The sequence below is a fragment of the Mus caroli genome, unplaced genomic scaffold, assembly GCF_978045245.1.
Source record: "Mus caroli unplaced genomic scaffold, Mus_caroli_1 scaffold_2, whole genome shotgun sequence".
Lineage (NCBI taxonomy): Eukaryota > Metazoa > Chordata > Mammalia > Rodentia > Muridae > Mus > Mus caroli.
This window is the reverse complement of record NW_028227257.1, coordinates 177,273,159-177,299,348: the sequence shown is the minus strand read 5'-3', so window position 1 is coordinate 177,299,348 and position 26,190 is coordinate 177,273,159. Positions and strand designations below refer to the sequence as shown.

Here is a 26,190-nt window from a genome sequence, read left to right as displayed (position 1 = left end):
GCTGTAGTGTGTCACAGTGTGCCCCGCAGTTTCCCTTTTGTGCACACATCTTTACTTGTAAATGTTCACTGCAGTGAGTTAGTGGTCTGGTTCGAGTTAGTGGTCTGGTTCTGCTACACCATCAATACTGAATGCTCACGGGGCTCCTCTTGGATAGATACTCTGTTGTTGCCCTGTGTCCTGCAGATCCCACAGTGTTGGATCTGCATGACTGCCTCTTTCACGTGCTTCAACAGTTCATAGATGGAGTAGATGCTGGGCTGGGCCAACTCAAAGCCCTGGATCTGGCCCTGGGTGGTAGATGAGTTAGCCGGCCAGCTCTCCCAAACCCGGCACCACCAGGGCCAGCTCTCTAAGCACTGCACCCACCCCATCCCCACCCTCACCCCACACACCCTCCCCCACCCCGGCTAGCTCACTCAGTGCTGCAGCCCGCAATGGGGAAAGGTCAGTTCTGCTCTCTCACGTTCACGTTCACAGAGCCAGTTCACCAGCATCCATACCTCTAGAGCCAGCTCTACTGTGTTGCCCAGCGGAGATGCAGGGCCCACTCTCCCAAAGCTGCAGCCAGCAGGGGGTAGATCTCCAGTTCTCCTGACCCCAGGGCCAGCTTTCCTGACTGCCTCAGGTGGCGGGAGGGTAAACCTAGCGGCCTCTTTACAGGAAACTGGTGGGGGGGGGGCAGCTCTCTCGTGCTCATACCCTCTGGGCTGGTTCACTGGAGCCCCTCCCACCAGGGCCAGCTCTACTGTGCTGCAGAGCCTGATCTCCCAAGTGGTTTCTTGAAAAGGACACTAATCCCATCAAAGGGGTCACCTTCTGAAACCCTCCTAGCAGCCTCACCTCCTATTATCTTCTGGTGTTAATATTCAAGTATCAACCGAGCGAAGGAGACAGGCACAAGGATGCAGTCCACAGCATCACCATCCTCACGAATTCCTTCCTCTCTGGAAACGGTCAATGGTCCAGCCTCCATTTTCTCAGCTACCCTGTGTCAGCAGTGGTAGATAAAATAATCATTGTGATGATGAATATTATTGTTGAATTTGGAAAGTATTGGTCACTGGTAATTTGTTTCAGGTGGGTTGCGCTGCTGGTCTTGGAATTTTTATAACATGGAGTCTTACGGGGAAGGCAGAGAAAGTGAAAACCTCTGCAAGGCTGCAGATCCATCCCTACCTCTCCCTCCAGTCTGCCCTGCTTGGAGCAGGCAGAGAGCTCATGATCAGGAGGTCTGACCTTTTTTTCTTCTGCAAATTGAATTTACAGATAAAACGTAAACACCCAAAGATCCTCTTGAAACATGTTGGTATCGAAGCTGACACTTGATGGACTCAGTTCTGGGAGGGCTCATCCACAGAGCTCCTTGTATACATTTTTCCCATCTAAAATTCATAAAGACCCTAAGTCTGGGACCCAAGTCAGATATGAAGGAAATAAGGATCAGAGGATAGACACGTGTTATAGAACTGCCCCAAGGCTGAAATGCATATCATTATTATTATTATTATTATTATTATTACTATTATGGGAGGTTGGGTGGGTGTGATTCGGGTGCATTACACAGTGTGTGTGTGTGTGTGTGTGTGTGTGTGTGTGTGTGTGTGTGTGTGTAGATCAGAGGAGAACCTTGGGAAGGTTTGAACTTGTGTTACCAGCTTTATACTGCAATTACCTTTACCCACTGAGCCAACTGGCCAACTCCGACACCTGGATTCTGTCACACACCTGGAGAGCAGTTTCTGTGAAGCTCACCAATGCCCTCAGCACAGTTCCCCACTGACAGAGACGAGTGGAAATCTTAAGATGGTTTTTCACAAATGAGACAGGTGCAATTTATCATGTTGTAATGCTAACAAATTCCATGCATGCAAAACTCATAGTGTGTGTGTTAATAAATTAACTCAGCAGCATAAAACTTGATTCTGTGCTTTTTAAAAAAATGAACATACCTGTTTCTTTGAGTTGTGATATTTATTTTCTCTCCTGGATTTTTTTTTTATTGGCTCACATTTGCCAGTGGTAACCAATTCTGATTCTGATTATCCTGAGAAAGACCAATCAAATAAATCTGAAGTCAGATGTGCTTCAATTTTGTTTAGAGACAAAGGGTCCCCACCCCCACCCCAATCGTCCCTGTTTTCCAGAGAAAGCATGAAGCACACTATTTTTATTTTTTATTCTTGCTGTCCTAGTCTGCTCTGTTGCCATGAACAGGATGTCATTTGGCTTTAGAACACACCTGCTTCTGTGATTTCAAAGGACAGCCAACACTCTTCTGCTGGGAGCCCGTCAATTCCAGTTCCTGTGAAGGAGCTGCGGGAGAATGAGAATGTAATGTGGGACGGGTGTATGAGTGAGGTCTGAATCAAGCATATGGCGTTCAGAATCAACAGAGTACTTCCTTAGCCCTACATTCACACAGCACCTCTTGATGCAGGAGTGACAGCCAGGTTTCTTGATTTGAAACATTGTTCCATTGTTGCTGCAGTCCACTGGCCTCCGTCTGTCCTAAAGACTAATTTGTTTGGCTTTCTGAGGCATCCTGGCTACAGCCGCACTCAAGGCTGAGAACACTCAGGCAGATACATAGATGTTATTTTTAATCATCTGTGTGTTGTAAGAAAGCTTTCACCTGGAAAATTTGTAGGCGTGCCTTAAATTCCAGTCATTGTGCTTGGAAAGCCAACCCCAGCTCTAGAGTGAACTCTTGCTTGTATTGGGGGGTTAGGGGTAGAGGGGGACTGGAGAGAGAGGTTATGATGTATGTACACGAGCACATTTATGATGTGTTTGTGTGTGCAGGTGAAACTGCACCACGGTGAGCACACAGATGTTAGAAAACAACCTTCATGGTTTTTAAAGCAGTCTCTTTTTGTTTGATGTTAATGACTACAGGCTGTCCACTCTCCTGTCTCTGCCTCTATTTTCTGTAATGCTGTTGGTATGACAGAGTGTTCCACCACTCCAAGGACTGAACTCTGAGTCATCAAGTGCGCACAGCAAGTTTACTGAGCCACATCTCCAGCCTGGACTTTCACATGTTTGAGATCAGGGGAATCCAAAAATAGCCCAGCATCACTTCTTATGTATTGTTGAAGAAACGGAAACCAGACGACTTCTTCCCTCCCCAGGCCCCAAGGATGGATATGCTTACACCCTCGTACACGCAGTGTTTCAGAACGTGATAATGATTGGGATTAGGGTCCTTAAGATGTAATTAAATGAGGTTATTGGGGCTAACTAACCCTCATCAAATTCTAATTTCAAAGATATGTCCAGATGAGAAGATTTTAAAATACATAATTTCTAATTTTTTTGAGAATTTCGTGTATTTTGGCAATAGCCTTCCCCTCTCCCCTCCTGCTCCCCCTGAACCCACCCAACATGTCCCCCTACCAACTTCATGTCCCTCTTATTTTTTTTATGACCCACTGGGTACAACCTGTGCTGCCCATTTGTACATGAGCATAGGGAATTGCTGGAGCCTGGACAACCTTCCAGAGGCCCCACCCCAAGGAAAAAAACATCTCCATTCACAGCAGCCATCCTTTGTCAATAGTGCCTCAGCTAGGGATAGGGCCGTGTGGCCACACCCCACCAGAGCTAGGGTTCTCATTGGCTTGATCTTGTTGCAGGTCTTGTGCGGGCAATCACAACAGAGTTCTGGAGTGCCATGGCCTTCTGACATCCAGAAGCAGCCAGTATTTCACAGCGCTACTCCTCATCCTCTGCCTCCTCCATCCTCTCTGCTTCCTCTTCCCCGAGCCTTGAGGCTGGGAGTAGGGACTTGATGCAGATATCCCGTTTAGAAGTGAGTGCCTGCTGTCACTTATTCTCAGCACTTACATCAGTTATGAGGCTGGGCATTTACCGCTTCCCGCTGTAAAAAGATGCGTCTGTTAACAACAGGAAGAGTAGAGCAAATACATGAGTGCAAACATAGATAGTTAGAAGGCAGTTTGACCTCGTGACTATTTAGCAAAGCAATGATAGTAGGTCCCTCCTCAGGCCTCTCACCTTTACAGCGATGGGTTTGACCAGGTTTCCAGTAATAGTATGAATTCCTTCCTGTGCAGCAGGCCTTAAATCCACTCAGAAAGTAGTTGGTGACCCCTATAACACCCGTGCCATTACTATGCCAACAGGAATATCTTGTTTGGTGGATCAATACTGTAGAAGGTTCCAGTGCTAGGTAAGACCCCTTCTTGCCAAGAGCCCACAGAACCCGCTCCATTGCTTATGAAAACTAGCCAGGATATGATATTCTGTTGTTAGCACTGTGAGCTGATTGCTGACACACCTCTGCTTCTAAACCATAGACTAGGCTAGGGCAGCACCTCCTCAGCAGATGAGGCCTCTACTGGCACCCATTTCTTCCCTCATATCTTTGTCAAATTGGCCTGAGTTTCTGATAGGACGAAGCCAATTCTTAGAACACAGGCTGCCTACACATGGTGCCTTGCCCACACATATCCCAAAGCAGAGCAGAACAGAGCTCCTTTAGGGAACCAACGGGGTCCCCATGCCATGGCCTTGTTTTCACTCACACCAACCACACCAACAGGTTTTTACATCAGGAAGAAGGAAGATGGAGGGGCTAGGGGGTTATAGTCCTTCCCTCTAACATCCTGTGCTCACCAAGATTCCTTTGAGAAACATTTCTACTCTGTCCTTAGCAACCTCAACAAGATTAGCAATAGCGCCAGGAGAGGCGGGGTGGGGCGTGGGGGGCATCAGGATTAACAGATAATGGGAGCCAGTTGGCTGAGAAAGCCTGGGCTTCAGACACCAAGTGCCTGCTCGAGAAAAGCCCACACTTAACAAACAAGAGGTACAGGCTCCCTTTCTTCTCACCCTTTCTGATAACTGAGATTGCAAGGTGCCCCTAGGGATGCCTTGCATGGATGGGATTACAGTCTGATAAAATAAAACTAGGAGCCACTAGGCTCGCACACGGGACTTAAGTGGGGTTTTGGATAAGATTCCTAGAAAACCGCTGGTGTACAGCTGTGGAGAGTGAACGGCACTAAGTAAAGGTTCATTGTGTTGGGATCCTTGATTGTCAGATGGTGAGAAACTGACTCTCTTTCCTCGTCCTCATTTCCAATGTCTTTCTATCCTGCCTCACAATGCTTGCGCTCTGTCACATTCCTACGTTGAAAATCCAAAAAGGTAATGTTGTTAGGGGGCGGGGCCTCTGGGAGGGGTCTGGGTCTTAAGAGTGGAGCCCCTCAGGAGTGGGCTTGGTGTCCAATAAAACATGATCTTCCACCAAGGGAGGGCACACCTGAACGGTGTCATCAGTGAACCCTTACCAGAAACTAAGTCCGTGTTGACAGTAACTCCCAGCTGTGAACAATAAATGCCTTTTATTTTTAAGGCAGTTTGTGGCATTCTTTTTAGCACAGGGAACTTACTGAGAACCGGGAGCGCCAGCTCTGATTTAGAGGGCTTGGAGAATTTTCCCTCGAGGAGCAGAGTCAGCCTTGAAGCAAGGTCTCCGTGGGCCCTAAGGACAGGAAGGAGAATGGGCCATTCAAGGAGAGATAGCCACGGGAGGTAAGGAGCTGGGATGCAGACAGATCAGATTGCTTTCTGGAGGGACAAGGGCAAGCACTGGCTTTTTAGGCAAACGACAGGCTCAAGTGGTGATTGTCTCTTCTCTTCTGGAACTCACCCTAAAATTCCCTCTGTTGCATATCTTTTGGCTGCTTTACCATCAACAGGATGTCCTGAAGAAGAAGGAAAGGAGGGTGGTATTCTTTTGGCCCATTTCCTTTTTTTTTTTAAACCTCTGTAATTATTAGTTTATTAGTATCATCCAGGACTCATGTTCAGTATTCCTCCTCAAATTACATTAACAACGCAAATGTAAAGAACCCAAGTCAAAATTATATAACAGCACTCCATCACAAAAGCGCGTGAAATTACAAGAATGCTATTTTAAAACACTGGCACTTTAAGAGAACGATAATCTCAAAAAAAATTGCCAAATTGTTCCCTAAACTAAGCAGATTAAACATGATTAATGAGTTTGGGTTTTATAAAGAAAAAGCAAATGGATTGGACAAATGGTACTAATATGCAAAGTTTATCCTCTTGTATCTGATTCATAAAGGGACAAACCACAATATAGGAAAATATACCCTTCATTTTATTTTTTTTTTAATTTTTTTTCTTTTTTTTTTGATTTTTAATATTTTTATTACATATTTTCCTCAATTACATTTCCAATGCTATCCCAAAAGTCCCCCATAGCGCCCCCCACTTCCCTACCCACCCATTCCCATTCTTTTGGCCCTGGCATTCCCCTATATTGGGGCATGTAAAGTTTGCAAGTCCAATGGGCCTCTCTTTCCATTGATGGCCGACTAGGCCATCTTTCGATACATATGCAGCTAGAGACAAGAGCTCCGGGGTTCTGGTTAGTACATCATGTTGTTCCAACAATAGGGTTGCAGATCCCTTTAGCTCCTTGGGTACTTTCTCTAGCTTCTCCATTGGGAGCCCTGTGATACATCCAATAGCTGACTGTGAACATCCACTCCTGTGTTTGCTAGGCCCCGGCATCGTCTCACAAGAGACAGCTATATTTGGGTCCTTTCAGCAAAATCTTGCTAGTGTATGCAATGGTGTCAGCGTTTAGAAGCTGATTATGGGATGGATCCCTGGATACGGCAGTCTCTAAATGGTCCATCCTTTCATCACAGCTACGAACTTTGTCTCTGTAACTCCTTCCCTGGGTGTTTTGTTCCCAATTCTAAGAAGGTGCACAGTGTCCACACTTTGGTCTTCATTCTTCTTGAGTTTCATGCGTTTAGCAAATTGTATCTTATATCTTAGGTATCCTAAGTTTTGGGCTAATATCCACTTATCAGTGAATACATATTGTGTGAGTTCTTTTGTGATTGTGTTACTTCACTCAAGATGATGCTCTCCAGGTCCATCCATTTGGCTAGGAATTTCATAAATTCATTCTTTTTAATAGCTGAGTAGTACTCCATTGTGTAAATGTACCATAATTTCTGTATCCATTCCTCTGTTGAGGGACATCTGGGTTCTTTCCAGCTTCTAGCTATTATAAATAGGGCTGCTATGAACATAGTGGAGCATGTGTCCTTTTTACCGGTTGGGACATCTTCTGGATATATGCCCAGGAGAGGTATTGCTGGATCCTCCGGTAGTACTATGTCCAATTTTCTGAGGAACCACCAAACTGATTTCCAGAGTGGTTGTACAAGCTTGCAATCCCACCAACAATGGAGGAGTGTTCCTCTTTCTCCACATCCTCGCCAGCATCTGCTGTCACCTGAATTTTTGATCTTAGCCATTCTGACTGGTGTGAGGTGGAATCTCAGGGTTGTTTTGATTTGCATTTCCCTGATGATTAAGGATGTTGAACATTTTTTCAGGTGTTTCTCTGCCATTCGGTATTCCTCAGGTGAGAATTCTTTGTTCAGTTCTGAGCCCCATTTTTTAATGGGGTTATTTGACTTTCTGGAGTCCACCTTCTTGAGTTCTTTATATATATTGGATATTAGTCCCTTATCTGATTTAGGGTAGGTGAAGATCCTTTCCCAATCTGTTGGTGGTTTTTTTGTCTTATTGATGGTGTCTTTAGCCTTGCAGAAGCTTTGCAGTTTCATGAGGTCCCACTTGTCAATTCTCGATCTTACAGCACAAGCCATTACTGTTCTATTCAGGAATTTTTCCCCTGTGCCCATATCTTCAAGGCTTTTCCCCACTTTCTCCTCTATAAGTTTCAGTGTCTCTGGTTTTATGTGAAGTTCCTTGATCCACTTAGACTTGACCTTAGTACAAGGAGATAGGAATGGATCGATTCGCATTCTTCTACATGTTAACAACCAGTTGTGCCAGCACCATTTGTTGAAAATGCTGTCTTTCTTCCACTGGATGTTTTTAGCTCCCTTGTCGAAGATCAAGTGACCATAGGTGTGTGGGTTCATTTCTGGGTCTTCAATTCTATTCCATTGGTCTATTTGTCTGTCACTATACCAGTACCATGCAGTTTTTATCACAATTGCTCTGTAGTAGAGCTTTAGGTCCGGCATGGTGATTCCACCAGAGGTTCTTTTATCCTTGAGAAGAGTTTTTGCTATCCTAGGTTTTTTGTTATTCCAGATGAATTTGCAGATTGCACTTTCTAATTCGTTGAAGAATTGATTTGGAATTTTGATGGGGATTGCATTGAATCTGTAGATTGCTTTTGGCAAGATAGCCATTTTTACAATGTTGATCCTGCCAATCCATGAGCATGGGAGATCTTTCCATCTTCTGAGATCTTCTGTAATTTCTTTCTTCAGAGACTTGAAGTTTTTATTATACAGATCTTTCACTTCCTTAGAGTCACGCCAAGATATTTTATATTATTTGTGACTATTGAGAAGGGTGTTGTTTCCCTAATTTCTTTCTCAGCCTGTTTATTCTTTGTGTAGAGAAAGGCCATTGATTTGTTTGAGTTAATTTTATATCCAGCTACTTCACCGAAGCTGTTTATCAGGCTTAGGAGTTCTCTGGTGGAATTTTTAGGGTCACTTATATATACTATCATATCATCTGCAAAAAGTGATATTTTGACTTCATCTTTTCCAATTTGTATCCCTTTGATCTCCTTTTGTTGTCGAATTGCTCTGGCTAGGACTTCAAGTACAATGTTGAATAGGTATGGAGAAAGTGGACAGCCTTGTCTAGTCCCTGATTTTAGAGGGATTGCTTCAAGCTTCTCACCATTTACTTTGGTGTTGGCTACTGGTTTGCTGTAGATTGCTTTTATCATGTTTAGGTATGGGCCTTGAATTCCTGATCTTTCCAAGACTTTTATCATGAATGGGTGTTGGATCTTGTCAAATGCTTTTTCCGCATCTAACGAGATGACCATGTGGTTTTTGTCTTTGAGTTTGTTTATATACTGGATTACGTTGATGGATTTCCGTATATTGAACCATCCCTGCATCCCTGGGATGAAACCTACTTGGTCAGGATGAATGATTGTTTTGATGTGTTCTTGGATTCGGTTAGCAAGAACTTTATTGAGGATTTTTGCATCAATATTCATAAGGGATATTGGTCTGAAGTTTTCTATCTTTGTTGGGTCTTTTTGTGGTTTAGGTATCAGAGTAATTGTGGCTTCATAGAATGAGTTGGGTAGAGTACCTTCTGTTTCTATTTTGTGGAATAGTTTGTGAAGAACTGGGATTAGATCTTCTTTGAAGGTCTGATAGAACTCTGCACTAAACCCATCTGGTCCTGGGCTTTTTTTAGTTGGGAGACTATTAATGACTGCTTCTATTTCTTTGGGGGATATAGGGCTGTTTAGATCATTAACCTGATCTTGATTCAACTTTGGTACCTGGTATCTGTCTAGGAACTTCTCCATTTCATCCAGGTTCTCCAGTTTTGTTGAGTATAGCCTTTGGTAGAAGGATCTGATGGTGTTTTGGATGTCTTCAGGATCTGTTGTTATGTCTCCTTTTTCATTTCTGATTTTGTTAATTAGGATGCTTTCCCTGTGCCCTCTAGTGAGTCTGGCTAAGGGTTTATCTATCTTGTTGATTTTCTCAAAGAACCAGCTCCTTGATTGGTTGATTCTTTGAATAGTTTTTCTTGTTTCCACTTGGTTGATTTCACCCCTGAGTTTGATTATTTCCTGCCGTCTACTCCTCTTGGGTGAATTTGCTTCCTTTTGTTCTAGTGCTTTTAGGTGTGTTGTCAAGCTGCTAATGTGTGCTCTCTCTAGTTTCCTTTTGGAGGCACTCAGAGCTATGAGTTTTCCTCTTAGAAATGCTTTCATTGCGTCCCATAAGTTTGGGTATGTTGTGGCTTCATTTTCATTGAACTCTAAAAAGTCCTTAATTTCTTTCTTTATTCCTTCCTTGACCAAGGTATCATTGAGAAGAGTGTTGTTCAGTTTCCACGTGAAGGTTGGCTTTCTATTATTTATTTTGTTATTGAAGATCAGCCTTAGTCCATGGTGATCTGATAGGATGCATGGGACAATTTCAATATTTTTGTATCTGTTGAGGCCTGCTTTGTGACCAATTATGTGGTCAATTTTGGAGAAGGTACCATGAGGTGCTGAGAAGAAGGTATATCCTTTTGTTTTAGGATAGAATGTTCTGTAGATATCTGCCAGATCCATTTGATTCATAATTTCTCTTAGTTTCTCTGTGTCCCTGTTTAGTTTCTGTTTCCATGATCTGTCCATTGGTGAAAGTGGTGTGTTGAAATCTCCCACTATTATTGTATGAGGTGCAATGTGTGCTTTGAGATTTACTAAAGTTTCTTTAATGAATGTGGCTGCCTTTGTATTTGGAGCATAGATATTCAGGATTGATAGTTCCTCTTGGAGGATTTTACCTTTGATGAGTATGAAGTGTCCCTCCCTGTCTTTTTTAATGACTTTGGGTTGGAAGTCAATCTTATCAGATATTAGAATGGCTACTCCAGCTTGTTTCTTCATGCCATTTGCTTGGAAAATTGTTTTCCAGCCTTTCATTCTGAGGTAGTGTCTATCCTTTTCTCTGAGATGAGTTTCCTGTAAGCAGCAAAATGTTGGGTCTTGTTTGTGTAGCCAGTTTGTTAGTCTATGTCTTTTTATCGGGGAGTTGAGTCCATTGATATTAAGAGATATTAAGGAAAAGTAATTGTTGTTTCCTGTTATTTTTGTTGTTAAAGTTGGCATTTTGTTCTTGTGGCTGTCTTCTTTTAGGTTTGTTGAGGGATTACCTTCTTGTTGTTTCTAGGGCGTGGTTCCTGTCCTTGTATTGGTTTTTTTCTGTTATTATCCTTTGAAGGGCTGGATTCGTGGAGAGATAATGTGTGAATTTGCTTTTGTCATGGAATACTTTGGTTTCTCCATCTATGTTAATTGAGAGTTTGGCTGGGTATAGTAGCCTGGGCTGGAATTTGTGTTCTTTTAGTGTCTGTATAACATCCGTCCAGGATCTTCTGGCTTTCATAGTCTCTGGTGAAAAATCTGGTGTAATTGTGATAGGCTTGCCTTTATATGTTACTTGGCCTTTTTCTCTTACTGCTTTTAGTATTCTATCTTTATTTAGAGCATTTGTTGCTCTGATTATTATGTGTCGGGAGGTATTTCTTTTCTGGTCCAGTCTATTTGGAGTTCTGTAGGCTTCTTGTATGTTCATGGGCATCTCTTTCTTTAGATTTGGGAAGTTTTCTTCTATAATTTTGTTGAAGATGTTTGCTGGTCCTTTGAGTTGAAAATCTTCATTCTCATCCACTCCTATTATCCGTAGGTTTGGTCTTCTCATTGTGTCCTGTATTTCTTGGATGTTTTGAGTTAGGATTTTTTTGCATTGTACATTTTCCTTGATTGTTGTGCCGATGTTCTCTATGGAATCTTCTGCACCTGAGATTCTCTCTTCCATCTCTTGTATTCTGTTGCTGATGCTGGTATCTGTGGTTCCAGATTTCTTTCCTAGGGTTTCTATCTCCAGTGTTGCCTCATTTTGGGTTTTCTTTATTGTGTCTACTTCCCTTTTTAGGTCTAGTATGGTTTTGTTCATTTCCATCATCTGTTTGGATGTGTTTTCCTGTTTTTCATTAAGGACTTCTACCTGTTTGATTAGGTTATCCTGTTTTTCTTTAAGGATTTGTAACTCTTTAGCAGTGTTCTCCTGCAATTCTTTAAGGGATTTTTGTGTTTCCTCTTTATTGTCTTCTACCTGTTTACCAGTGTTCCTTTGTATTTCTTTAAGTGTGTTATTAAAGTCCTTCTTGAAGTCCTCTACCATCCTCAGGAGATATGCTTTTAGATCCGTGTCTAGCTTTTCCGGTGTGTTGGGGTGCCCTGGACTGGGCGACGTGGGAGTGCTGGATTCTGATGATGGTGAGTGGTCTTGGTTTCTGTTAGTAAGATTATTACGTTTACCTTTCGCCATCTGGTAATCTCTGGGGTTAGTTGTTGTCGTTGTCACTGTTTAAAGATTGGAGCAGAAGCTGTGTTCCACTCACCAGCAGTCTCAAAATCCTGTGGCGGGGGTCGTGGGTAGCTGGCAGTACCCCGGTGCTGGTCCAGCTGGAAGAGGCCTGTGGTCCTACTCAGGCCGGTTTTCTGCTTCCCTAACTAATGCAGTCTCTGGTCCCGCGTGCAATTGGATTGGAGCAGAAGCTGTGTTCCACTCACCAGAAGTCTTAAGATCCTGTGGCGGGTGTTGTGGGTAGCTGGCGAGTGTCAGCCGACCCTGCGGCCCAGCTGCCCCGGTGCTTTTCTCATACCCTTCATTTTAAATGTGGCATAATTTTAAAAGCTGGCTCAAGTAATTAAAAATACCTTAAAACATTCAAGTTTCTGAATAATCCATATTTAGATAGAAGGGCAAAGGTGTTACAGCCAGCGTTCTTGTGACAGCTGAGGGTGGACATGAGCTTCTCAAAGGAGAGTGCTGCTTTGCTGTCTTAGGGGTAACCAAGTATACAGGTTTTGATGGCCCTCAAGTCACATCTCAAAGACTTACTAAGAAATTTCTTTCCTTTTTTCTCTGCCCCCCCCTTTCAGTAAATGAGATTTTTGAGTAGCTACAGAGGTCCCGCTGACTTAAATCAGCATCAAATGAGATAAATCTGGGGTCACACGGTTTATACAGCTAAGAAGCATCTTCTACTGTAGATGGGGTTTCTGGTGAGATGCCCGCTAAATCACAGTAGTGCTGGGAAGGAAGATAGACCACATCCGAGGGTCATAGACACTCGGGTCGTAAGCACAATTAATTGCGATTTTAACATTCCCATTCAAGATCTCTCTATAAAAGGGATCTTATCTCTAGAGGAGCAACCTTCACATCAAATATTAGTTATGAGGATTTCTCGACTCTGCGCCTGGCAAGAGGCTTCAGCCAGACACTAGGTGAAGAGTGTCTTCCCCCTCCCACACCTCCTTGCAGTTCTGTGTTTCTACACTGAGTCACAGGACAGTGTAGACAGTCTGCTATTCACAGGGCAGGGATGCCAGGGTGGAAAGTACCTGTCTGAAGAAGTTATGGGTCAAAGAGTCCCGGATCTTTGTGGAGTGACTGGGACAGGGGGATAGCTGCCACTTAAATAGCAAGGTCAGTGTTTCATCAAGAGGTCCCTTCTACAGAGCCCCAGCCTCATCCTTCACCTATGTCTCTCTGAACAATTGGGAACTAAATGGCTGATGCTGCAGGGCTTTGATGTTTCTGACTCTCCCAAGACACCTGGACACTTCTCTAAACCATCACAAGTAAGTCATGGGGTTGGGGACATTGCTCAATGAGAAAAGTGCTTGCCTTGCAAGCATGGGGACCTAAATTTGATGTCTAGAACCCTCATACATAAAAGGCCTGGCAGAGTAGAACGAGCTTGTAGTACCAATGCTGGGGAGGTGGAAAGAAGGAAAGCCCTGGGCATCCTGGCCAGCCAGTCTTAAAAATTAAGGTAGGTGGTACCTGAGAAATAAGAGCCAAGGTTGTCCTCTGGCCTCCACATACAAGTGCACTAGAACACACATGCACACACATACGTACACACACACACACACACACAAAAGCCATGTGTAATCACAGTCTTCTCAAAATTTGTATTGAAAGTATTGATGTAAATTTACATTTTAACTGTGCAGAAATGATAATACTTATTTTCAACAGGAGAGAAATTATTGTTATTCTTATAACAGATCTTAGTCCCAAGCCCCTGCTGAAGTACTAAGACTCTTGTGTTCCACAGCAAAGAATTGGCCCAGGGACACAGCGTTAGAAATAGGAGTAGAGATAGTTTATTAAGAAAAAAAAAAATCACTCTTGAGAATGGGAATGGTCTAGAGAGCTGAGGGAAAAGACCCCAAAGTGCAAGGTTATGAGTCACATGACCCTTAGAAACCCATCACACGATGATATTCCAGAAGCTTCCAAAATCATACATACACAGACACACACACAGACACACACGTGCACGCATGCACGTGCATGCTCGGTCTCAGGTGTGCCTTATTCTATCTCTGAGCTCATTTCTTTCTATTCTTAATAAACTACCTCTGCTTCATACTTGTTCATTCTGAAATTCTTTGCAGGTGAAATCAGGAATCTACCTCTAAGCCATGCATGATGACACATGCCTTTAATCTTAGCACCGGAGGGGGGGTGGGGGTAGGGAGCAAAGGCAGGCACATCCTGAGTTCAAAGCCAGCCTGGTCTACATAGTGAGGTCTAAGTCAGCCAGAGTGACAGATTGAGGGAATGTCTCAGGCTGCTGGTGGCAATGTGGAACTGTCTCTATCCCCATAACTAAATGTCCTGACCATTCAGTCTGGCATCTAAATGCACCTCTAGCTTCCCATCAGCACTGTGATTGTGAAGTAGCAGGTGACGGGGTGACAGAGCGTGCCTTATGCCTCCTGTAAGGCTTAAACCCCCAAGAGTGAGTGCAGCTCTATCCTTAACAGAGGACATGAAGCTATTTACCCTAAAAAGAAATAGCACTTGTGCAGTGGACAGTTGTTGATAAAGAGCCTCACACCCCATCAAAGCTCACAGGGCAAGTGTCTGCAAAGGCTCAGCCTTTAATGGAACCCCTCTATTGCACCTCCTCTCCCCAAGGCTCAGGGGATGTGGGATATCATGGAAGAGAGGACAAAGACTGTAAAAGCCAGAGGTCAGGGAGTACCCGTAGAGAAGTGTTTTCCAGGCATGGCTAGGCATGGCAGCTTTGACTGTCTGTCCAAGACCCGTGCAGAATCAAGCCAGTCAACATGGATGGGGTGAGACACACAAGCTCCCACCCCTAGCTGAGGAGCTGTTCACAGTCTTGCTAGGGGAAGAGTGTCAGGTTTCCTCGGTTCCCTGGTTGCTTGTGGTTCTGCATTTCACTTCTCTGCTGGGATGTCAGGACATGGCTCAGGGAGGCAAACACAGAGCTGCTCGCTCGGCTATGTTCCAGTCTCCTGGTTGGGGTGCTGACACACTGCTTAACAAAATGCACCATAAGATAGGGGCCCCAGCCCGTGTTCCTGGGACAGAGGCTGTGGTTCTCAAACTCCTGGGCACCCAGGCACTGCTGGGAACCCCTAAAGAATTGAGATGGGGAGGGGGGACTTCAATGAGCCTGGGGAGGAATCCAGCTTAGCTCAGGGTGAGTGCCAAGTGTGAGGAGAGACCTTTTGTGGGAAACTCAGGCTCAGCTTGTTATGACAAAGGCTTCTCCCCGACAACAGTGCTTGAGGAAGGAGACAGTCCTTGCTTGTCTAAGGTGGAAAAGGATGCATACAACTTATTCAGGATGGACCAGAGATTAAATACCTTTTGCAGGAAGGAGTGTGCCGGGAAGGAAAGCTTATTGACTAAAGCTAAACCTCCAGGGCCCATCTAGATACCTCAGTAGCATAGAGAACTCTGGGCTCTATGCTATGTGACTAATTGTCATGGTCACAGGAATCCGGTTTGGAGCAGATTCTAACACCTACCATTCTCAATTATGAGAATTGCTTTGAGGTTCCTTAATCTGCTCGACCTTACTAGGTTTTCTGTCTGGTGGCAGGGTTCCACTTGTCCCACAGTAGGTTGATTATGCTCCAGTGCACGTGTACATGGGCAGCACTCATTGGACAGAGTGATTTACTTTAAAAAGAGAGAGAATATATACAATTGAAGGGATATGTGGGAAGGGGGTCTGAGAGGAGATAGAGAGGAGAAGTGGGTATAAATATGATTGGAATACATTCTCTACATAGATTAAAATAACCAAAGAATAAATTTAAAATATTATATGTAAAAGAGAGTGGGGGAGACATGAGGGTGTGGTAGGGAGAGCTACATACCACAGTCCAGGGTCAGCACAGAGTCTGTAAGAAATAGGTTCAGTTTAGTCTATGCAATACCAAAGTCCTCTCATCTATCTGGATTTTATCTTCTTCCTGGCTACCTGCCCACCCTTCTTTGCAGCACCTGCCCTTGTCTTGCCCTGTTATTGTTTGTACATCAAGAGGCCTCAAGAACAGAAACCTAGAGCCCAGTATGTAGCTCTCTGTGGTGCCCAGTATAGGAAGAGGGTCCAACCTGGAGACTGACTTCTCCTAGGAAGCACAGAGGCTTCCTTGCCACCTAGAGAACACATTAGAGGCAAGGAGGTGCAGGCCTGTAGTAGATCTATCAGCTAGGAAGCTGCGTGGACATTAGTTTTATTTGGGTTGGATTGGGTTGACTGGCCTATTACCTTAGTGTGGAGTCACTCCTAATGATGCTTAGCGTGTTATATTGAGCAGCTCCACCCTGTGCAAAGCAAAGATCCTGCACCAAACTACCAGTAAGACCTCCTGGACAGTCATGTTTCCTTCTGTATTCTCTTCCAACAGTCACCTCGACGTTGACCCAAAAGACACAGACCAGTGATTCTGGACTTCCTGGTCTGCTTTCAGGCTGCTGAAGGCCAGGACACTCAGAACCATGTGGCCAGACTTTTATGTGCTCAAGACTGTTAATCTCCTTAATTGAAATTGATTGGCCTCTTGGGTCCCAGCTCTGCACTGGCCCTGAGCTTCAGCAGGTGAGCAACATTGGCTTATTTCTTTTCAAGACCAATTGAGCCAACATGGCATCCAGTCTCTCCTTGAATATCAACCCTTTTCCCAACTAGGAGGCAAACCCGAAAAGGCACACAGTTACAAAACAGCTTGGGAGCAACAAAAGCACCTGATAAAGTAAGGAGAGAATATTCTTGTCTCATTGTGGCTTAGCACGGTACAAAAGACAAGTCAAAATACCATTACCAAGAGAAGATGCAATCAAACACACCGGGGGTGGGGGCGGGGGCAGAGCAATGGTGGGGCCAGGGAGAGAGTGTGCCTTCCAAAGCTTTCGAGATAAACAGGCTGGCCCAAGCATATCTAAGAACCAGGTGGGGGAAAGGGGGGGTTAAAAAGGGAAGAAAGGTGAAAGCTCCGCTCAAGTTAAAAGAAAACCAAACATAAGAGAACTGTTTGAACGGACAGATTGGTATTCACCCACAATGCCACTGGAGTGGCTGCCTGTGGAATACAAACTGGTTTGGCAGGTTTGTATCCTATCTTCTGGCAAATCCTTGCTTGCCAGACTTATCCTATATCCTGGAAAGCCCCCCTTGAAAAGCTTTCCTGTGTCAGGCTGCTGGGTCGTTGTAACCAGTGGGGACTGGGCTTGAAATGGCTGCACTGGGAAGTAGTCAGGTTACCTTTCAGCTTCCAAGCCCCAGGCTGTATTCCTGCTAGCTGCACATTGTGGTACCAGGACACAAGAAATACATACATACAGACACACACACACACACACCGTCTTTGAGGTGAGTTACCACAGCACTGACAAGTGAATAAACACTGATAGCAAACCCATCCTGATGGCTAAAGATCAAGTCTAGAAATCCAGATTTTCATTTACTTGTGTGTGTGTGTATTTCGCGCGTAGCCTCGCATGCACATGATCATGCATTTGTATGTAGGTCACAGGACAATTTGAAGGAGTCAATTCCCTTTCTTTTTCCACCTTGTTAGTCAGGGGATTGAACGCAGGCCACTGAGCTTGGCAGCAGGCATGCGTACTGCCTGAGCCATCTCACCAGCCAGCTTTTTAATAGCAGAGAGAACCAGCTTGTTTGGTGCTGGAAAGCTCAATTTTCAAAGCAATTCAAGGAGAAGGGAGTTATTAGTTTCCATGTTCTACCCATAGAGGAAGCAAAACACTTCTCCTTTCATGTATTCAGCCATTAGGACCTATGACTTAAACTGACTAACTCATGGAAGAGTGCATGATGTTAAGATATTTAGTGAGAAAAGCCTCACAAAAAGCAGAGATGGGGGAAAGGTAGAGACAGGCGGATCCCTGGTGTTCACTGGCCAGCCAGCCCAGCCTAAGCTGAAAGCCTTTGATGCCAGTGTGAGACCCTAACTCAAAGAGACACAGGAGCAGACTCCTGCAGCAGAACACCCAAGGTTGACCTCTGACTTCCATGTGAGTGCACATACACACACACACACACACACATACCCATACACAAGAAATGTGCAGAGAAGTGAGACTTGGGGACTGCAGAGAGAGCTTGCCATAAGAGTGCTTGCTGCTCCTGCAGAGGCCAGTTTGGTTCTCAGCTCCCTGAGGGGAAGCTCACAACTGCCTACAACTCCAGATCCAGGGGTCTGATGCCCGCTTCTGCCCCAACAGGCACCCGCATACTTGTGTGTGTACACAGACAGGCACACAAACACACACATACAGAGAGACAGAGACAGAGAGACAAAGATAGACACAGAGACAGAGAGAGGCATACATACATGTGCACACACACACACAAATAAATCGGATTAAAAAGTCAGGGGCTAGCAAGATGGTTCAGCGGGTAAAAGCACTGACTACTCTTCCTAAGGTCCTGAGTTCAAATCCCAGCAATCACATGGTGGCTCACAACCACCTGTAATGAGATCTGACGCCCTCTTCTGGTGCGTCTGAAGACAGCTACAGTGTACTTATGTATAATAATAAATAAATTTTGGAGCTGGAACAAGGAGGGACTGAAGCAAGTGGAGTTGGCCAGAGCGAGCAAGGCGGCCCGGAGCAAGCAGAGGTCCTAAAAATTCAATCCCCCAACAACCACATGAAGGCTCACAACTATTTGTACAGCTACAGTATATTCACATACATAAAATAAATAAATCTTAAAAAAAGAAGAAGAAGTCAGGCTTCTGCTTGCAGGAAGCAATAAATTGAAGTAAGTGACTGGACAAAAGGGCGTGGTTCGGCTGCTAGACATTGCAGTTGTGGGAAGGCAACTAGAAAACTGTGGCAGTTGTAAATTGCTGATTAACACTTGCTGTGTTGTCTCGGTGTCAGGACCAGAATCTGCCCCAGGTGCCTTCTGATCAAACCCAGATAAGGCCTGAGTCCTGGAGTTTTAGTGCGTTCCTGACAGGGTGGAAGTGCAGGGTCTAGTGGATGCTGCCCCAGGGAAATGTATGCGTTAAGTCCTGCCCTCCCGCCTCACACTACAGGTAACCGTCAGTCTCAGAGGAACAAACCTGCTTTGGGAGACTAATGTGTGATGTTGCAGCTCAGACCAGAGCTCAGACCTTGCCCTTAAGGTTTTGAAATGACCTTCTTTTTCATATGTGGATGAGAGCAAAGCAAAGCAAACAATCTTTCTGGTCCCATCTGTACCAAAGTGCATGGGGTAGATGGTAATAGAGATTAAGCTTGCATCTTTACATGCGTTAGGAAAGTGCTCTACCACCAGGCTTCATCCCAGGTCAAAAACTTCAGATACCATGAACACGTTCTTAGAATGTTGCATGCTATGTAGGTGCATCTTTCATCTTCAGTTGCTATAATGAAATAGTTAAGGTTGGCACTTACAGAGATAAGTTTATCTAACTCACAGTTTTCGAATCTAAAGGTCCAAGATCACCCAGCCCCATCTGCTTAGCTCTGGTGAGAGCCCTCTGGTTACATCACAACGTGGCATCACAATGGGAGCTCATATAAGAAGAGGGAATCAAGTGGTAGGCAGGATGCCAAAGAGATTTCAAAACCCTGCTTGCTCATTTTAGAACAATTCACTCTGGCAAGAACCCATCCCAGAAACCAATATTTATCCCTTCCAAGAGCAATGTGGCCCTGTGATGCCCTGCTCCCTGGCCTTCATCTCTGAAGTGGATCAGTGTATGGGTCACCTATGTCTCGATTACCCCCCTTCTGGCAGCAAGTCAGTAGTCACTTCTCTGTGTTCTGGAAAGAAAACACCTCGAGCTGCCCAGCTTAGGGCCAACAAGGAGAACTTGGACCTCAATGGCAGCATCCTGAGCGCAAGAACTTTCAAAGGCTTCCAGATCTGATGCTACGTCTCGAATCCTCAATTCAACCAACATCCAGTCCTGAGAATCCTTGTCCAGTTAGGCAGCTGGGGCTTCCTGTGCCTAGACTGGACTGACGGATACGTATACAAGGAGTGACATATACATTTCCATCAGTTTAGATGTTTGAAACTACCTTGGGCAGGTTCTGTTAACTGCACTTAACCCAGACATGAGTAGGACAGAAGGAAGCTGTCCCGGGTGGACTGAGGCCACAAAGACTTGCTTTGGATTCAAGAGAGACCTTAAAGGCTAGTTATGATAGTTAAGTACACGTTTTAACATCTGGTAGTAGCCGGGCGTGGTGGCGCACGCCTTTAATCCCAGCACTCGGGAGGCAGAGGCAGGCGGATTTCTGAGTTCGAGGCCAGCCTGGTCTACAAAGTGAGCTCCAGGACAGCCAGGGCTATACAGAGAAACCCTGTCTCGTAAAAAACCAAAAAAAAAAAAAAAAAAAAAAAAAAACCAAAAAACAAAAAAAACATCTGGTAGCTAATTTTTTTTCTCTACCCCATAATTCTCCTTTGACTGCTCTTCTAGAGGTCCTGAGTTCAAATCCCAGCAACCACAAAGACACAAAGACAGGCCACATGCTACTGTTGGGTGTAGCACTAGACATGGTGGTAGTGTTCATCTTGCATACTTTGCCAGACTTCTTGGGAGTCTGTCCTGATCTTTTGCTAGGTGTCCGGGGAGCACTGCCATACATCATCTCTGCTGCTGTCTGTCTCTTGTTTTTTAGTTGCCTCTCCTGTTTGGCTCGCCCTTTCTCCAACCGATGTAATTCCCACTGTTCTGTAACATACTCCATGAATTTCTGCCCATTCACCACAAATGCTGTTGAGTGCTCCTGTTCCCACTGTTCAATCCATGCTTTCAGCTCTTCTTCCAGCTTAGGGAGTGTTTTCTGGAGCTTTGCGCGTTCCTTTTCTTCTTTTAAAAGATCCCCCACTTGGTTTGTAAACTGACCTGGGTCTGAAGCTTTACTCTCAAACTCTAGGAAAAGTTTTTCCAGCTCTCTTCCCACGTCTGGACGCCTTGGAACAGCTCCTTGTGAACGTCATAGTAGTTCCTTAACCGGCCAGTCTCAGCTTGTGTATGTATGTTTTTATAGCCAGGCACAGGGGCAGGCTTCTGCCCCTTACTCTTCTGAGGACTACACAGAAAACCTGCTCCATCTTCATGATGCTGAGATTGTCCTTTGTCTCCCTCAGAGTTGTCACAGGCTGTCGGAACAGCTTCAGCTCATCTAAGGTGGGGACAGAGGTGCTGTCCACATCGCAGGGCGGCATACAGAGGATGTCACGGAGCTCTTGCTCCTGTTCCTGAAGTGGCTTCAGTCCCTGCTTCCTCTCCTTTTTCTGTTTTCTCATCAATTCTACTCGAGTGCGCAAATCTTTTTCTAGTTGCAAGATGGTTGCATCTTTCTCTTCCTGAAACGGCTTCACTTGTCGCTCACTGCACAGGGTACTCAGCTCCTTCTGACGGATGGAGATGCCTTTGAGAAGCCTTTGCCGCAGCCTCTCCTCTTCAGCAATCATTCTATCCAGACAATCCTTTATATGCTTCTTTACAACCTCGCTTCTTTGTAGCCTCTGCTCCTCTGGAATCCCAATTAGTTCCCATAGTTCCCGGAGGTGAGTTAGAGCTTTCTGCAGGCATGTGATAGACTTGTCTGCTAGCACCTCACTCAGTAATGGGTCCTGCCCCTAAGAGACCTGCACCTTCTTCTCCTCATGGTGGACGCTCCAAGCCATCCAGAATCGAGACCCTCCACTTGCCACGCGTGGGACAGAGAGCGGTAACCAGCCGCCGCAGACTTCACCCTCAAAGATAAAGATTTTATTACAATCTTATTTCCCCTCAGGGACGAATCTGCATTTTACTGTCCTAATATTTACTTGTTATTATAGTGAAGCTTGAGGTAAGCCATCAGGGGCTGAGTTGTTCTAGACAAGTGTTTCGCCTAACTGGAGTTTATACATTTAGGTATTAAAATGCTATTTGCTTTAAATGCTTTGGAAAATATTAAATATTAAATAGGAAGCACAATAATGAAGTACAATGACATAAGATACCTTCCCTTGGTGAGTTGGGATTAATCAATGTCCCTAGAATGTGCCACGCTCCCTGCAGGGGCTCCTACTGTCCCCACTGCCTGAAACAGTCTTTACTCAGTTAAATTATTATCATCTTTTGGATGTCAACTCAAAGACTTGTTCCCTCAGGCTCAGTGATATACATTTCCTAAAACGTATCAAACTGTTCATATAAAGCAAGCGAAATCTTGTGGCGAATACATTAGACCTCAATAAAGCTGTTGAAGTAAAAGGTCTTGTCAGGCTGGAGATGTGGCTCAGTGGGAGAACAAGCAGTTGTGTAGCTTGTATGAGGCCATGAGGTCCATCCCCCAGAACTGACTGATAAATAAATAAAATTGACAGATAGGTAAATAAAATTCTTCCAAAGAGAGAACCTCTTCCTAAATATGGAGTGTATGTCGCAACCTCCAAAGGTTGCGGGACATGGAGGTGAGAGGGTAGCATCAATGTGAAGAAAACGCTACGTTAGCTGAGTGATCAAGGTAAACTGCATTGGTCATAAGTCATATTGATAGTAGCCACCCTTGATATGATAGGCTGAAAGTGGTATCTGACCCCTGAGGTCATTCTCCTGAGCATCCTTGCCTCAGTCTATGAGAAAACATTCCAATAGAAAGATACCCTTCAATTAAAGAGAGGAGAAATGGATTCCCCATTCCATAAATATGGGTTTTAATGATTTCCTTCCAAACAGTATAGTAAAGAAAAAAAGGAAGAGTCAGAGACTTGCAGAAGAGAAGGATGGTGAACAATACCTAAAACAAAAATCAAGGCCAGCATCCCGAGTGACAAGTCACTTTGGTGTCCAGTCCTGCAGTGATGAGAGAGATGCTTTACTTCTGTGGTCTTCCCCCAATGCCCAAAATATTGCTCCAGTCATGAAGAATCCCAAGGCACTCGGGTTATCGCTCGGTTGGTAGAGCGCTTGCTTATGAGACATTAGGCCCTAGGTTCAGTGCCTGGCACTACATAAACCTAAATATGATAGCATGTGTCTGTGACCTCAGCACCTGGGAGCTGCAGGCAGGAAGATTAGGAGTTTCAAGTGTCTAAGATGCTATGTCAAAAAGAAAAAGACAGGATCACTACTTATGGCAGGACAGATAAAATTCCCCTACCTTCATTTTTCTCAATGTCTTTCAAGATAGAAACACAGGCTAGGAAAGTGGAACAAAAATAAAACATTAGAGTCGATCCTGAATAGCAAGGCCAGCATCATGAAAATGCGGTCAGCTTACACACTGTCTCCTCGAGTGCTTGCACTGTAGATAACACTGTGTGCACGTGTGTGTGTGTGTGTGCACATGTATGTGTGCACGCGCACATGTGTGTGAGCATGCATTGCTTTTCCTATTGTATATAATTTTTTAGACAGTCTCTTGTGGGAACAAAGAGGGGGTAGGGGAAAGAGGGGAAGGGAGGATAGCCCACGTCCGACCAGAGTTCCTCCTATGCTCTGGGCAGGCAGAAGCGGGAGGGCTGCCAGATGCTGTCCACTCGGCCCCGGGTGGGCATCTAAGCAACTGACCCTACTAGACAGGGGATGGATAAGGGGCAGCCCCTGACCATGGGCCCCAGGGTGACACCCTGTAGCCCCGGGGTTATGGGGGAGAGGGCAGAGAGAGAGAGGTTCCCACACCGGCGAGAGTAAGTACAGCGGGCCTTGACTGGAGCACAGGAAGGCCTTCCATTGGGAGATTAGAAAAGGCTCATTAAAGGAAAGCCTATCCCAAGCGCAGTGGGCCTTGATGAACAGAAACAGTCTATGGTTTTACAGCTTTATTGTAGAAAGGCAGGGGGAAAGGAGAAAAGGTGGAGAGAGAGAGAGAGAGAGAGAGAGAGAGAGAGAGAGAGAGAGAGAGAGAGAGAGCGAGCATGGCCAAGAGGAGAGAAGGGAAGAGAGAGAAGAAAGGCTAGAGAGGAAGAGGGAGAGAGAGGAAGAGAATGAGAGGGGAGAGGAGAGGAGAGAAGAGGAAGAGTGTGAGGGGAGTAAGAGAGGGAGGTGGGGCCAAGCAGCCCTTCTTATGGTGGGCTGTTATCTTTACTGCTGCTGGGTAACTGGGGAGGAGTTTAGCCTAAAGTCAGAAGCTTGGGACATTGCCTACGTGACTACTGGCCATGTTTCTCCTGTGGGGGCTGTGGGGACTGTAACTTGGACAGGAGCCCTGGTTCCAGGAGACATGAGAGAACTCCTTCCATCCCATGTAGGTGAATTATCACCACCTGGTCCTAAGGTTCAGACCTCAGCTCAACTGAAGTCCAGACTGTCTGTGTATAGCCTAATGCCCCACAGTCCCTCTATGTAGCCCTGGCTGTCCCAAAACTTGCTATATAGACTAGGCTGGGCTTAAAGTCACAAAGATCCACATGCCTTCAGAGCACTAGGTTAAACATGTGCCCGGCCATGTTTATTTTCTAATGTTACTAACAGCCACTCATCTACATGTTAAATGTCTTCACAACGATGCGTGATGCTCCATGTTGTAGTTTATTCGGCCATTCTCCAATTGTTGGACATCTGGATTGTTGGTAGTTTTTGACAATTATAAATAGTGCTGACAAACATCATTGATGGATCCTTTAGCCCAAGTTTTTAGATGTGAAATTACTATGTGGAATGCACCCACATTGATTTTTAAGGCTTTATGTAACGTCATTTAGGGAACGTCTGGTCTTCTCAGAGTCAAGGTTTTTTGGCTCTGTCAGTCAGAAGATAACCCATCAGGCCCTCCCTGGATGCTAATCCAGCTTTTGATCCTAATGCACATAATATTCTCCTGCTTTCCACCTTTCCATTCCCAGTACAATTATTAGCTCCAGGAATCCCTTGGTGCTGTGATACCTTGTGGGGATAGATAAGCAATACAGCCTCCTGTCAGTGAGAAAGGTGAGGCTCAGAGTTTGGTTGCCAGCACCCACATCCACTGGAACTCCAGCTCTATGAAATCCAATGACCTCTTGTGGTCTCTACTGGCACCCACATGTACACAGATACATACATACATACATACATAACATGGTTTTAGAAAGAAAAGTGCTTGCATGTGTGTTTTAGTTCTATTGCTGTGAAGAGACACCATGACGGAGACATGAGTGAACCCATGACTATCCTGGTGGGTAAGCATGGCAGTGTGCAGACAGGCTTGGCACTGAAGCAGTAGCTAAGAGTTTACATCTGATCCACAAACAGCACCCTGTGATACATCTCTTCCAACAAGATCATACCTCCTAATCCTTCCTAAAACAGTTCCATCAACTAGGGAGCAAGCGTTCAAATATATGAGCCTATGGGGCCCATTCAAGTCAGCACATACCTGAAGCACTTCTCTAAACAGCTCAAGGGTTCTCGAGGACATGACCCCATTCATCTTAATATGTTTGCTATGCTCCTCTCTGACATAGACCCAAACAATGCTCATGCATTTGGATTGTATAGCACATCCACTAAGCTACTATCTCTTGAAATTCCCTAAAACATCTTTTATTTTTGCAACCTCTGATCCTATAGACAAAGGAGACCCCAAACCCAGTCTGCTTATTTTCTTATCTTTCTCCATAGACAAAAAAAAAAAGAGGGAAGGCAGACGTTCTAACTGTAGAATTGTATAGAGAGGTAACTCAGCCCCATTTAACCTTGGCTGAATAAAAGTTGACTTCAGGACCACACTCTGGGGCAAAGTGGTACAAGCAGGTCTATCTTTCAAACGGGCTTGCTTCTTCCTGCCTATGTAAATAGATTCACAGTTTCTAACATGGCCGATACTGTTTTTCATATGGATTGTAGAAGACAGAATAATGGCTCCCCCAAAGTGCCAAATGAACTAGGAAAACACAATAGAACAAATATTATTGTTTGTTTTTTAGATTTTTATTTATTATGTGTACAGTATTCTGCCTGCATGGATGCCTGTAGTCCAGAAGAAGGCACCAGATCTCATTATAGATGGTAGTGAGCCACCATGTGGTTGCTGGGAATTGAACTCAGGACCTCTGGAAGAGTAGCCAGTGTTCTTAACCTCTGAGCCATCTCTCCAGGCCCGCGGATGAATACTTTATGTTTCTACTTACAGAAGATACTAAAGCAGGCAGGTTCATAGTCATGGAATGCTCAAAAGAGCTCACCAGGGCTGGCAAGAGGGAAGAGGAAGGGATTGTTTAATGGGTCCTGTTAACTGCTATGTTTGTATCCTGTTTCAGCAGCAAATGGAAACTAATACA

General features: G+C 44.8%; 1 protein-coding gene across 1 annotated transcript; it reads right to left on the bottom strand.

The window, feature by feature from the left end:
• Nucleotides 1-419: 419 nt before the first annotated feature.
• Nucleotides 420-25,328, bottom strand: LOC147005988 (protein regulator of cytokinesis 1-like). Its single transcript, XM_085828727.1, is given in 5 exon segments — nucleotides 420-781; nucleotides 20,381-20,879; nucleotides 20,882-20,956; nucleotides 21,016-21,579; nucleotides 25,287-25,328. Coding segments are annotated over 5 exon segments (1,542 nt in total).
• Between the last annotated feature and the right edge of the window lie 862 nt (nucleotides 25,329-26,190).